This window comes from Xiphophorus couchianus, chromosome 11 (genome assembly GCF_001444195.1).
Source record: "Xiphophorus couchianus chromosome 11, X_couchianus-1.0, whole genome shotgun sequence".
In the NCBI taxonomy this organism is placed as follows: domain Eukaryota; kingdom Metazoa; phylum Chordata; class Actinopteri; order Cyprinodontiformes; family Poeciliidae; genus Xiphophorus; species Xiphophorus couchianus.
The window spans coordinates 16,102,013-16,116,697 of NC_040238.1; the positions used below are offsets into that span (position 1 = coordinate 16,102,013).

The window sequence follows — 14,685 nt, forward strand, 5'->3', positions numbered from 1 at the left end:
TGAGCCACCTTTCTCAACAATTACAGCTGTAGAAAAATTTGCTTATCAGCTCTGCTAACGGTTGAAGTTCAGTCAAATTAGATAAAGAACATCTGTGTCCAGGGGTTTAGGTGCTATAATCTCAATTAAATTTACTTTGACCGCTGCCGTCTAACATCTGGATATATGACTTAATCTATTTTGTTGTACCTCTGGCTGCATGTTTAGAATCATTATCATGCTGGAAAGTTAATCTCTACCCCAGTCCCAGTTCATTTGCAGACTCTTAACAGGTTTTTCTCCAGGATTGCTCTCTAGTTAGCTTATGCTATCACCAAGTGTGGTGACTGTGTGTGTCAAGACTTTTTCAAGGCACTGCAACACAGGACAGTACAGTATATAGATCAGGTTTGTTTGACTTTTCCCAACTGGAACAAATTCTAACTTGTCTTTATTTTCTGTTGTTTGAATCGTCAGATGAAAGCTGAGGATTGTGCGTCAGCTAAAATCCTTCCCAAACCATCAGAGCAACCTCCTCCAACAGCTCAGAAACCCATTAGGCAGCCAGTCTCGCTTCCTCAGAACCAGCCTCAGACTCTGCTGCACAACCAAGTTCACACACAGCCTCGTCTTCCACCTCAGCCTCACTCAGCTTCCCAGACCCACACCCACACCCATCCCCAGGCCCACCCGTCTAAAGCCAGTGCCAGAATAGCACCCACCTCAGTGGAGCCTGTTGAGAAGCCGTGGGAAGCCATTAAACCCGTACAGCCGTGTAAAGAACCAGCCAAACACAATGATTCTTATGGACCCACTCCTCCTGTTCCCCCAGTTCGCACCTTGGAGAGCAAACTGGCCACTGCAGTACTTAGTCAGAGTGAAGCTTCCTATGAGATGTTCAGGGAAGGCCCTTCGGCTAGCCACCTGACAGAGGGTCTTTCCCATCATCCTCTGTCTCCACGTAAACCCTCCTCTCACCAGCCAGCCTACATTTACCATGTTAAGGGAGAGCCCATCCTTATTGAAGCCCCAGGAGCGGCGTACTACCACCAGAGGCCTGTTCCTCATCATTACCGCCCGGACAGTGTCACCCCACACTCCTACGTGTCCAAGTCTGAGCCTCAGATAACCTACAGTGCCCGAGCAGACAATAGGTACAGCACTTTAGGTCCCAGGTCCTACCACCACTCCATAAAGCTGAGAGGAACCCCCCGGGGTGTGCATGTCTCCCCAGGGCCGGATCACCAGGGCTACAGCCATGACAGGACCCATGGCTATCCCACCATCCGCAGAGTCCACTCCTTCCACGTCCCGCCCACCATTCGCTCTGTCCCCATCCAGAGGACGGAAGTTCCACCGGAAGACGACATGTTCTTCCATCACCGGCCCGTTTATCAATGCAAGGTGTACCAGCAGCCTCCGCAGTCGTCATCCCAGACCGACTACCACGTCACCCAGCTGCAGCCGTACTTTGAGAACGGCCGGGTGCAGTACCGCTACAGCCCATACTCTGGCTCTGTCCCGTTGGAGTCACCTTTCTATGACATAGACCCTTACGGCACAATCCGAGTTAGGCACTTTCACTCCTACGGAGGTCGGGACGCCGGAGCTGCTGGAGGCCGGCCTGGTGGGAAGGCGGCTGGTTACCACTACGTCTCCCGCCATGGACTGCCCCCTGGCAAAGAGCATGGCTTTGTCAGCAGAGACATGCCTCCTGGTCACGGGAGCAAGGAAGCTGCCGTGTTCCTGCCATGGGACCCGGAGGAGGCAGAGAAGCTTCGCATGCACTCGATCCGCAGGGAGAGCAGGGCCAGGATGAAGCTGAGAGGCCCTGTCCTCTCGCAGTACGACAACGTTGGTCTCTTTACACCAGCAGATATATCTGGGTATGAAACCTTGCACCTGCGTAGTAAGTCTGACCCTGGTAAAGCTGTGCTGCTTCCAGTGGAGAGCAAAGATGGACGCTACCTTCCCAGACACATGGTGTCTGACCCTGATGGGCTCGTCTACATGGAGACAGACAAGCATGTCCATGGCAGCGGAGTGGGAGACAAGTCAGACCTTTCTAAGCAAGCCGTTTCCAAGAAATGCCAGTCATCTCACTCTCTTCCTGCGTCTCACCAGTCAGACAGCAATCGGCATGAGCTCAAATACGAGAGCGGAGAAGACAAGCTGGGTGGCGACAGTGGCAGGTCCAAACACCGGCAGGAGCATCCCACCAACAGGCCCTTCCAGCCACGGTACGAGTATCCTGATTCTGACCATCACCACCATGACAAGCTGAAGTCATCCGGTGGTTACCACGGTACTGACGAGCCCCGTCCGCCCCGGGACCAACTGGCACGTTGCAAACCGGAGAGTTCCCACAGCGTCCGAGAAGAGCAGCACCTCAACCAGAGCAAAGCAGACCTGGACAGGGACTACAGCTACCAGAAACACAGCAACAAACCCACCCAGTCCCACTACGACAACCTGGATGATTACCACCCGGTACCTCAGCCTCAGGCCCCAGTCCAAAAACACGCAGGCTCCGGCTCCAGCTCATACCCTGCCAACCCCAGCAGCAGGGCTTACTCCACGGCTCTGGGCCAGGGAGCCTTCATCCAGACTGAGCTAGGCCTGCAGAGGCCTGAGACAGAACTCCGTACTGAATAAAGCTTTTGGGTGGGAAGGGGAAACAAACTGTTGAAGTATGGGTGAGCAGACTCTGCAGGACAGTGGACTGCTAGAACCCTCATATTTTTGCTTTTTCTGTATTTTTTATGAATTGTAAAGAATATTGCAAGGCTTTTTACTGAGTCCTGAATGTACCTGAAATTATCGTCCATGAGGTCACAGTACTGTGACTGACTGAGACTGTAGCCAATTATAAATGTATATAAGAAAGACGTAAGGTACTTTTAGCAGGAACCCCAAAAATGTAAAATATATACTATATATATAGATATATAAATATATGTTCTACAAATGAAATCACTAATAAAAGGGATTTTTAGTTGACTTTTTTAGGTGTGGAGCTGGGCATGAGAATCAACTGGAAGTAAGATTTGCATTTTAGTAATTCATGATCAGTTGTGTGTAGATCTCTTGTTGTGTTCTGTCTGGATGTTACAGCACAACGTAAAAGGACACCCTCCCCTCCCGGTACCAACACAAGAAGATGGTTCTGTGTGTCCATATTGGCTTTGATGAGTGGAAGATGTGACATGGAGCTACTTGGGTTGTCGCAGTGGTTATCAATGTCTTACTCTTTCTGTTACTGTGCCATTTTTTAAGGTAACGTTACTCTAAACTGTTTTCAGTGGCTTTTTTTTTGGGAATCTTTCAGTACTTGTGTGTTTTCTGTTGGAAGAGGGACCAAAGACTTGGCACAGTTGTTGCACATATGAGGTAAAGATGGGAAAGTGGATGAAAATTGTAGCTTCTGAAGTTTAAAATGGTGTTTGTTTGTTTTTATTCATTGTACTTTCAGGTACTAGACTAATTGATTAAAGCTGAAACAATGTCTTCTCATACAACATGATGAAAATGTTGCTGCTGCTTTGTGGGAAAACCAATTTGTTAATGAGCCTTACAATTTTGTTCCTGGAGAATCGTACATTGTTTACTGATACTGTTAACGACAGAAATGATGTTCACCACTTTAAAGCAGGTTTAGTTTTAAGATATTTTAGTTGGTTTGAGATTTTAAATACTGAGGGAATGTTTTTCTTTTTACTTTTCTTCAAATAGTGTGTTGGTCCATGGTTTTCAGGCTAGAGATAGATGTATAGTACATCCATCCATTAGTCTAATACAAGGCCCTCTGGGCCAGCATAATGGATGGCATACAGTATAAACCCAATATGTTTAAATCCAGGTGTACTCTGTAACAGTTCAACTTCTATATTGCTTGCAGGTTTTGCCCCTCTTGCCTTATCTAAAGCCTCTACCCTCTCAGATGGGCTGTTACAGTAAGGCACTGTGTACTTGAATGTGAAAAAACTCATTTCAAACTCTAGGAGCCTAAAGTCAGACATAAAATAAATAAAGGTGTTCAGGAATTGCTCAGCTTGATGGGTTTTTTATTATGATGTTTGTGTATTTTGTACTGCCATTCATTCAGAATGAGAGTTCTAGCAAAAGGACAAAAAGCTTCATCAATGGTTCTGTTGTTTTCCACTGTCTCCGGTTGGGTTGGGGAACTATTGGGTCCTGGTACCTAATACACACCCCTCTTTGTTAAGAGGGGATGAACTCTTGGGGAGTTCATCTCAAGAATGAACTGGCGTTCATTCTTGGGGATACCAAGATGTTTCCAGGCCAGATCAAATATGTACATGTACATCTGAAAAAATTTAGATTAAAAGTCAAATAGTACTTCCCAGTCATAAAAATATATTATCTAGAATCATGACAAATAGAGCAATATATTCTAATCGTTTCTTGTAATTTTACTGATTATGGCCTACAGATCCGTCCATCCATCCATTTCCTTACACCCTTATCCCATTGGGGTCAGGAGAGGTGCCAGTGCCTATCTCCAGAGGTCAACCGGCTAGAGGCAGGGCACACCTTGGACAGGTTACCAGTTTCTCGCAAGGCTTGCAGATGATAAACAAAATTCAGTACCTCAGAAAAATAGAATACAGCTGAAACTCAAGGTATCACACCCCAATTAACTCAAAACACCTGCAAAGGTTTCCTGAACCATTAAACGTTGAGTCAACTACAATCATGAGGAAGACTTCTGACTGGACAGGTGTCCAGGAAACGGGTATGGACAGCCTTCACAAGCAGGGGAAGCCATAAAAAGTCACTGCTGTAGAAGCTGGTTTTTCACAGAGTTCTGCATCCAAGCATTATAGACATAAAATTGAGTGGAAGACGGAAGAAGTGTGATGGGAAAAATGCATCCTTGAACTGCAGCCTTGAGAGGATCGTCAATTAATCAATCAAATTCCAGAAGAGTCACCGCACGCACACCAATATGGGCTACACCTAGTAATGATCTGTGAATTAAAGGATCCTGTGATATGTCATAATTTGAGTTGACAAACAACGATGCAGTGAAAATATTTCCATACACATGTAACATTACAAAGTGCTGCAAATTAATCGGAACAGTTGTGTATTGCTAATCTGAGGCTGCATCAGAGTAACAGTTTAAAATCAAATTTTTAATGTAGATTTTGACATCTTCAGCATTTCGCACAGATCAACACCAGCCAGCAGTTTCATGAGGGTGGGGAGTTACAGAGCCTTGGGGTTCGCAGGAGACTACTTAGTCAGATTTGCCTCTCTTTCTGGACCAGAAAACCCAGATTTATCTTGATTTCAGGGTTATGCTCAAAATTTGTACATATACTGCCATCTGAAATAACCCCAAACTTCCCAGAATAAACCATCATGGCAATTTATGCCCGACTACTTCAGAAAAACTCCAGAAAAATAGGTTAAAACAGGTTAACCTGGAAATTCTGGCTTAAACCCTGGTTTTAGTTTTAACAGTCCCCGGAAGAGTAAGAATTGACAGCAACTTCACAAGTAAACCATATAAAAAAGAAAAAACAAAACCCTGGAGTTGAAGCCGAGTCATTATGAGCAGCTTGTTAATCTGTGCAAATGTTGATTTATGAATCATTCAGCTGCTTTAAATACCAACGCGATAAATATGGTGGTATATCCACTATTTCCTGTTCTGTTTTACACGAGGCTATTGAACCTTAAAGATGCCCTTCCCATTTTTTTTACTACAGAGCTCATTTTACTCCACCCTTCACTCAAAAGTTTACAATCTGCTTGTATATCGCCATACTGTTAATATTGTTGCTTTTAGGAGCCTTTTATGTACTTCGACACTTCCTGTTGTGACGACGTTTGAAATTGTGAAAAACGTTAGTTATCAAAACACTATTAATTTATAAATTAAGCCTTCTCTATTGAATTGTGATTTTCCCCCCCCCCGACCCTCTCCGCCACGCTTTAGGTGAAAAAGTTTCAGTGTTTACAAATGTTGGCATTGCATTGTGGGAGTAAAGATGATTGACACCGGCGCCATTTTGCTCCTGCTCGCTCCGCTTCCATTGTGTGAGAGATAGTAAATATCTGACACTGCCACACAACCACAACACACTGAAACGCTGCGAAGCGAAAGCCGACAATTCAGCCCCGGTATGTAAACGTTTCCACACACTTCTTAGACGTTAGAATATAAATCATTGTTTTGTGTTAGAATTGGACGGGCGAGTGTGTTTTTGGGAGCTTATAAAGCGTTTAAATTCGACGCCGAGGTGAGGCGGAAAGCCTCGATGCCCAGACTCGGAGAAAAACGGCTCGGTGCTTCCACCGCCGAGCTAGCTGCTCCACTTTCATCTTTCCTCTCTAATATAGCGCCGCGCCCCCGACTCTGTTGATGTTCTGATACCTATATGTACATCCTGTAATTTGTTGGTAGTTTTAATGCGCCCACGTTTGTAGTTTCGGTAGAAAATCATTCAAGTTTCCATCCTGTTCTTTGACTCTACGTTGGTAGGCTGGTTCGTTTCAGTCTGCGGCCATAATCTTGCGGCAGGAGGCGGGGCTATAACTGTTCGTCCCGCCTTGAAACCATGCAGTCTGAAAGACTATTGGTCCACAAACACGGCTGCGCCTCGCCGGATTGGTGTATATTCTTGCATTCGCCCGTTTCAAATTGTGATTGGTTGTAGGGGTTGGGGGTTTTAGTGTTTTGATTGGTTGGGTACGATGTTTTTGGGTAACTGCCAAAAATCTGTGCACTGAAAGGAGAAACAAACAAAACAGTGGAATTGGAGGAAATAAAAACACCGATGAACATGATTTCACTCTGAGCTGTAGCTGCGTAGGTAAACGGGTGTTTAGGAAAAAACGAAACGCTTTACATTTAGGATCCAGCAGCGGTAAACAACCCAGAAAAAAACAATTCTGAAAAGTGTCTCACTGAGCTTTTGTTGCCGGCATCCTCTCACAAAGGCCCATCATTTGCAATTACTTCTTAGAGTCTTGAGAAGATGTAACAAAATGGCGTAACATGGAGAAAAAAAGCTATTTTCATCCAGCAAGATGATGATTGTAAAACATGTTTTAGCTATGTCTGCTGTGTGGTCTTTAAAAATAAAGAGGAAACTGGGCAATATGAAAGACCTGTGGTCCATATGTTTGGGGAAAATGGAGGGGGGAAAAAATCGATAGAGGACTTGAGGGATCTGTCTATATGGGGTTGTGTTGACAAAGTCCAGCCCAAAATGGCACCAACAAAGAAAAGGTGAGAAATGTCCTTCAATAAGCCTGGAGAATTTCCTGAATAAAGTTCAGACTAGACTTCAAGCTTTGTTCAAAAGTAAATGGTCCCACCAGATGTTAAATTTATTAAGGATTTAAATTGTCTACCTTGTTACCCCCTTATGGACTTGTGAAGCTAATTGACTTCATACGGCTTTCGTTATGAATACAACAGTGAAGTGCGATGAGGTTCATAGCTGATGAGGCACTGACTTAATCATAATCATATTTACAAATATAGACACCCTGCATGTTATTGTTTACATAAGGAAATTTCGCCCATGCGGACAAGCTGGAGGGCAAAAACACTATTCTTTTACATAATGTACAGACATTATATACATAAACTAAATTATAAAACATCAGTTCATACATTAAATGTTTTTTAGCCATTTTATTGGCGGCGTACAGACAGGAGGAACATGCTCCCATAAAATGGCAGTTAGCGAGAGGTTGCGCAATCCCAGGTGAGGCTCAGTTTGCTGCTGCCTCACCTGCTTCGCTTCCAAGCATTTGAATAAGAAAATGCGAAAATTCAGCGATTTTGAAGAAAACATAATCAGAATTGGTTAAGCTAAATGAAAAATAGGTACTTTATAGTACAAACCACAGGGTAAAAATAGCAATATAAATTATTTTATCATTATATTTTATTTTTTCATGATGACACCCTGCCTCCCCTGACCACACGTTACTGGAATACAACCAGGGAGTGTGTGAATACTACAAATGTATGGATGGACATCAATGATTGCTCCTAACTATATGGTGAAATTAAATTTTTAACACTGATTTCAATCGAAAAGTCTGTTTCATTCCTTAAATGCCTTGTGGTGCTAATTAGCATCATACTTAAATTTCCACTAGCTGTTGATGCGGTGTTTAAATTAATCATTTCTAATTAACTGAACAACTGATTAACAGCAAATAAAAAGTAATTTTTTTGGTACAATTGGACACAAATTCAGGCATTAAGAGTTAACGATCTTGGTATAGATCAATATATACCATGGATAATAATTGATTGATTCCATTTTCCTCTGCAGGTGAAACTTTGTCGTCATGGCCCGTACCAAGCAGACCGCTCGTAAGTCCACTGGAGGAAAAGCTCCTCGTAAGCAGCTGGCCACCAAGGCCGCCCGCAAGAGCGCCCCCTCTACCGGGGGTGTCAAGAAACCCCATCGTTACAGGTGTGTGTATTCACCTATAGGAAGAGGATGGCTCCCAAAACTGAACCAGCTTCACTTGGTCCCTTTAAATGAATGCTAATAAGTGTAGGTGATTTAATAAAACATAAAATATTTCTTTTTATTATTTGCTTAGTTATTATTGTCTTTTGATTATTGACTTGTTACTGAAATACAGGCTGTGTGCAGCTAATAGCAACCAGGTCAGAGTTCTGAGGCTGATTTTTCGTCTGTAGTTTTGTGAAGAGTTTAGCTAACTTTGAGTCTTTATTAGTAACAACTTCCACACCGAAGAGTCGGACCTGATACCCAAATGCAGCGGTGTGGTGCATTTGCTGACCAAAAAAAAAGATTTTTTTTATCTTCAGCTATAGTGTCTTTGCTTGTCTGCCTTGCCTCCTTCATAAAGATGTATTTGTGTAGTTTATTATTTAGCAGGTAAAAATAATAGGTTCTTGCTATCATAATTAAGAAGAAAAACAAAAACGTTTGGACCACTCTAACCAGCAAACCACTCTAATTAGCATTGAGCGCTTTGTCTGAGAGGTGGAGTAATGAGTAAAGTTACTGTTTATCAGTCATATTTAGCAGTGGGAAGTCCAGACCCAGGCTTGGTTCTGATGGAGAACCCAGCAGATCAAACTGAAAATAACAAAACCCAGAACAGACAACTGGTTCTGCCTTAGCTCCCCCAAGAACCTGACGAGCCTGTGTTGTCGTTTCAGGCCCGGTACCGTGGCTCTCAGGGAGATCCGTCGGTACCAGAAGTCCACAGAGCTGCTGATCCGTAAGCTGCCATTCCAGCGCCTGGTGAGGGAGATCGCTCAGGACTTCAAGACCGACCTGCGCTTCCAGAGCGCCGCCATCGGAGCTCTACAGGTGAGTGAGGCAACAGCGACTAAACGCTGCGTGGTGGAAGTTGTGCCGCTAACCCGCGCTCTGGCTCTGTGTTCCCGCAGGAGGCCAGCGAGGCCTACCTGGTGGGTCTGTTCGAGGACACCAACCTGTGCGCCATCCACGCCAAGCGGGTCACCATCATGCCCAAAGACATCCAGCTGGCCCGCCGTATCCGCGGAGAGCGCGCTTAGACACTCCTCTCCACTCCTGTTTTTCTGTCCCTGTCCTCACTGCTCCCACCCCCACCCCCCACCCCCCAGCCCTGCTCAACTTCTTAGTAGACTTTAGGCTGATCCTGATCATGAGCAGATAGAAACAAGTCGAAGTCTGGTCTCTCGTAGAAGTTTTTCATCCTCATAAAATGTTTTAGGGTACCTTTCTTTTCTTTTTTTTTTGTGCATGTAAAAAGTTTTGTGGATCAGATGCGCATGTGCACACGCATACTCAAATGTGTATCACTGGATTTTCCTGGTGCTTCTCAACACGGAGCCCGCCTCTGAGCTCACCTGTTCTGTTGGAGGTCAGCTGGCGCAGCTTGTGGAGCAAACAGAGCTGGAGCGCAGGGACCTGGCCGAGGGGCTAGTCTGCTTAAGGGGAGCTGCAACTTCCACAGCAGGGTGCTATTAAAACTAGCCCTGAGGCCCCCTGAACACCCCCCCTCACACCGCCCCTGACCCCCAGCTGGGGGAGAGGCTGGACTGCTGCTCTGTTTGTGTGAACCCACCAGCCCTGACCTTCCAAACCAACTGTACTCGACAAACGTCAATCTCTCAGTTCTTACATGAAAAGTTCGTGGGTATGGTGTCGGTGGTTTGTTTTCTTCTTTTTTTTTTCTTCTACACATAAAATTCATAATTTACAGAGTACATCTTATTTTACCACTTTCTAAATTATCAAAAATAAAACAGAATTGAGTTTTCTGCGGTGATTTTATTTGCTGTAGGAGTTTTTTGAGGAGCTTCTGTTTTCCCAGGAAACTATTATTCCCATCGCAACCACACGGGGGCGTTAGATCACCGTCACCTTTTCTTTTCAGTTCGTCACTGCAGGTCTGTAATCACACTCGATGCTACTGGCGCCCCCTGTCTCCACAGATCAGCATTAGATTTGACATAGTGAAAGTTCTCTGCATGTTTCAGGTCTTTGTCTTTCCTGCCAGCTCTGAGCGTATAAACTGTCCCTTTTCTTGAAATTTCTGATACAGAATATAACCTCATAATTGTTTTCTTTTATATTTTTCTTATTCCTTGAGATTTTCAGACGTATAAATAAGCTGATCTTTGTATTTTCCAAATTTCTCATATTATGGTGGTAATAAATAGATGTTAAAACAAGTTTCACAGAGTGTGTGTGTTGTGTTCTTTACAGTATTTCACAAATGGCGCCTTCATACAGGTAAAACATTGATGCTGATAGATCAGGGGTGTTCAGAGTGCAGCTTTGGGAGTAGTTTTGTGTGGCCCCTGAATAGTTTATTTGCAATTAAAATTAGATTTTCAATGACATGTCTTAAATAGAAAAAGTATGAAGCAGGTGTTAGTCTTTTATTAGCTACATTTTTCTTTTTGCTTTCATTTTAATGTCATACTAAGCATGGCCACAAACCTCCAGAAACTTTTTATTCATAAGCATAACTTAATTAATCACGCTCAATAATTAAAACAGACTAAGGGTTTTCAAAGACGGTCCTCATTTTTGTTGCTGGGAATAAACTCAAAATGATATTCTGACCAACAAGTTCGGAAACTAAACCTTTGAGGCTCCTTTGCAATTAAAACGCTTTTTAATTTGTTGCTGGTAAAAGGATTGACAATAATTTTTTTTTGCATTTTTAACTGGTAATTTATTTTTATATAGAGTGAATTCACAGCTAATTTGCGAAACAAATCAGTTCAATCCAATCATCCAGACAGATTCGGTCATTTCCATGCATTCCAACTGATCCTAATGATCAAACGATGCGGTCAAGTTCAATTTATTTTTAAAACCGACTCCAAGAGTTTTCTGTCAAAGGAAACCCAGCAGATTACATTTGAGTCATTGGAGAATTCGCTCCTTGATCAGCATGTGTTCTTTAGCTTAGTGTTGTTTAGTTTTCAGGAATCCCTCATACTGAGCATGCATGTAGCGACAGTGGAAAGGAAAAACTCCCCTTTAACAGGAAGAAGCCTCCAGCCTCTTCATTAGCCTCTTCATGGCTAATGTTGTGTCTGTCGCTGCCCCAAACGTCTGAGTGGCGGCCTTGTTATAGTTCAGTCTGCTTATGGAGATCACTTTACCTGGCTTGTATACCTCAACACTTCCTGTCTGAATGACATCCCACTGCTGTGTATCATCATGATGTAAAGCTAAAAAAAATTTATTTTACATAATACTTCCCCTTTAAAGGTAAGGAACGCTTGTAGAAACAATGCATCCAGACTTTGTCACAGTGTGTCCTGAAACATGTGCATAACAACTGTCATCCCAATAAAAATCTTGTGTTTATTGTTTCTCAGGGTTTATCTGATGGAAACGGCTCAGGAAGGTGATGATGGAGGTAAACGGCTACAACTGAGGATAGATTTGGAAGCCAGAAGTGTGTTGATTCCCATGGTAGAAGTATGTTTTGTAATATAAATGACCGTTTCTGATTTGTGCTGCTACCATCCTCACCCTTCGCCTCTGATTGGGCAGGAATCACCATAGTTACCGCTCAGCAGGTGTTGGTCTGATTGGAGGCCTTCTAGCATCCATGATGGCTGTGGACATGGCTGATGTATGATGTTGTCATTGCGTAATTTTAAACAGGATGTAAACAGGACACACATTACACTTTAGGTGATTTTTTTTTCAAATGCACCTCCTTTTTATTTCTACTCGTGTTTCATTTAGAGAGGAAACCTTCCTCCGATGCTATTTAGGTTAAATCGAATCCCTAAAATCTAATGGAACAGGAATTCTACTTCTATCTGTTGACGTTTTTCACATTTCTCACATTGCAGCCCTAAATGTTGATGTTTTATGTAACAGACCAGCACAAAGTAGAGCACGGCAGGGAAGTGTGAGAAAATGTTTACATAGCTTTACGTTTCTTTTGCCATTAAAAATCTGAAAAGGTGAACCTGTGAATCAGCCTCTGACTGGGTTTCTTCCAGGATCACCATGTCTTCAGCTCCATCCAGCTTCCCTAAACTATTTCCACAGTACAGCGCTGCCACCACCGTGTTTCAGGATGGGGTTAGTGCATTTAGAGGGATTTGACACATTTATTGTTTGGCATGTAAGTTAAAAAGTTATATTTTGATCTGACCTGTCCTGAAGGTCTTTATTTATTGCTTTCTGTCTGACGCTCTTTCATGAACTAAACGGTCTAAATACAGCAGCATGCCACTCTTTCATCATTTACGTTGGTAAAACCTTAAGGAAACCAAGCACAGAGCCTGGATATTGACACACTGTGTGAAAAGATTCTATATTCTCATCTCCCTTCAGCGCTCCATCTGGGATTTCTCCCATTGTGCTGGATTTCTCCAGTTGGATTTCAACCGGTCGAATAAGCAGACACAAGAAAATGTGTACGACGATGTCGAGTTTCTGCGCCGTTTTAAGATTAGAGCAGTGGCAGGTTTTTACCAGGCTAGTTTTAAATCAGACTAATCACCTATTTTTGGTCAATTAGGGGTAGCAATTTTATTTTTCTTCCATGGGAACCTGAATATCAGGAGAAGGTATTTTTAGATCATTTTTAATTTATATGTGTGTGGCCTTGTGATTTTGATATCGAAATCAGAATCACTTTATTGCCATTCCATAAGAAAAAGTGATGTGTTTGGGTTACGTGCTAGGTTGACGACTAAGGTGTGAATTAATGGCATTTATCAGTTAAGATTAGGATTAGGGAAAATGTCTGGGTTAGGTATAACTTCAGTTCCTAAAATAGAAGGAAGTCAATACAAATTCCTTTTCTGGGTAGAAATACAAACTTGTGTGTGCTACTTTAGCAATTGTTCGTTAAAATTGCTCAGTCAAAACTTTTCCCTTCACCTGCTGGTAAAATACTCTCAACTCATAAGAATCTGACTCTGTGAAAGAATATGGAGACGTCTCTCGTAGCTGTTTTCCTTCACCGTCTGCATGTAACAAACAAATCACCTTCATCAAGGTCTGCTGGGCGCGCTCCATCCCCCATCACATCTGCTCCTCCCTGGGATTACAGTGCAAATGTTTGTCTGAAACACCCAGTGCTGAGAGGGGAGATTATGGCTGTACTGGCCTCTCCGAGAGGGGGAGGGGGGTTAACCAATCAGAACAGCCAGACGCAGGGATTAACCAATCGTGCCACAGAGAGGGAGGGCAGAGGGGATTAAGCAGAGCACAGAGTGGGATTAGGTCAGAAAAGTGCTTTGAAATGTACTTTGTTAAACACTCACTTCTACCACGCATCAGATTTCTGATAGTTCAGCAGAACTACAAGAAGCTGCATTTCTCCATGTGTAAGAAATAAATTAATTTCCACCCTAGTCCTGATCTTCCACAGTCCCATTCAAATCCGTTGACTATTTTGTAAAATCTGGGAGATTAGCTTTAAATTTAAAAACACAAATCGATCCATGGCTATGGACTAAAACCTTGTTTTGCACACACTACTCTAAAATCCGCCGGCATATTTGATGTCATCATAGCTCTGTTTATGTAGTATTCAGGTCACCGGCGGATTAACAACTTGTCCAAAGAGCTGCGGAGCATCGTGGAGGACGGAGCAGGGGGAGAGACGGGGAACCTCAGAGAACCCCGATGAAGACGGTCCACATTTAACGCCGCCGCTGACCTTTCGCACATTTTCCACGGCGGAAAAGCCAAGAGTGCAGAATGGAAAAAGTTAAACAGAAGAGGTGGAGAGATAAAAGCAAGGGAGCCACGGGTGGAGGAGGTGGAAAAGGTTGAGGTGGGTGAGAGACAGAGGGGGATAGGGCAATAATCCCAACTAATTCACTTAGGGCATTGCTGAAGGGAGGCTAAGAGGATTGGGACACTCCCAGAATCAGATCACCTAAAATAACCAAGATGGAGCAGAGCGAGGTGGAGGCGTGCGGCGCCGAACCGCCAACCCGACGTCGTCTGCATACCGGACAGGACCACCTGCAGCTGACCCCCTGACCTGAGAAACAAGACTTCCAAACTGTACAACTCGCCTCAAGGAGCTTCAGCACACACACGTAAAGAATAAACCACTTTAATACATCAACACAGCTAAAACAGGACATTTTTTTAATCCTATGGAACAGACTGAAACACTACACACTAACACTGATAAACACAAATGCCCCAAAAATAAATAAGAGCAAACGACAGAGCTAAA

At 43.5% G+C, this 14,685-nt stretch overlaps 2 protein-coding genes across 9 annotated transcripts in view; both read left to right on the top strand.

Moving 5' to 3' along the window:
• arhgap32b (Rho GTPase activating protein 32b) overlaps positions 1-4,029 on the top strand; it is a 93,030-nt gene extending 89,001 nt beyond the window's left edge. For 5 of the 8 annotated variants that reach the window (XM_028030767.1, XM_028030769.1, XM_028030770.1 and 2 more), the window contains one exon: positions 457-4,029. In XM_028030767.1, coding sequence (XP_027886568.1) covers positions 457-2,634 — 2,178 coding nt within the window. In that variant the 3' untranslated portion in view covers positions 2,635-4,029. The remainder of the gene's footprint in view (positions 1-456) is intronic. The other 3 variants (XM_028030766.1, XM_028030765.1, XM_028030771.1) reach the window with 1 other exon arrangement.
• A 1,949-nt stretch (positions 4,030-5,978) lies between these two features.
• LOC114153442 (histone H3.3) lies at positions 5,979-10,679 on the top strand. Its single transcript, XM_028031994.1, has 4 exons — positions 5,979-6,132; positions 8,307-8,450; positions 9,173-9,326; positions 9,407-10,679. The coding sequence occupies exons 2-4, from the start codon at positions 8,323-8,325 to the stop codon at positions 9,533-9,535; spliced, it is 411 nt and encodes a 136-aa protein (XP_027887795.1). The 5' UTR covers positions 5,979-6,132; positions 8,307-8,322; the 3' UTR covers positions 9,536-10,679.
• Positions 10,680-14,685: the final 4,006 nt, after the last annotated feature.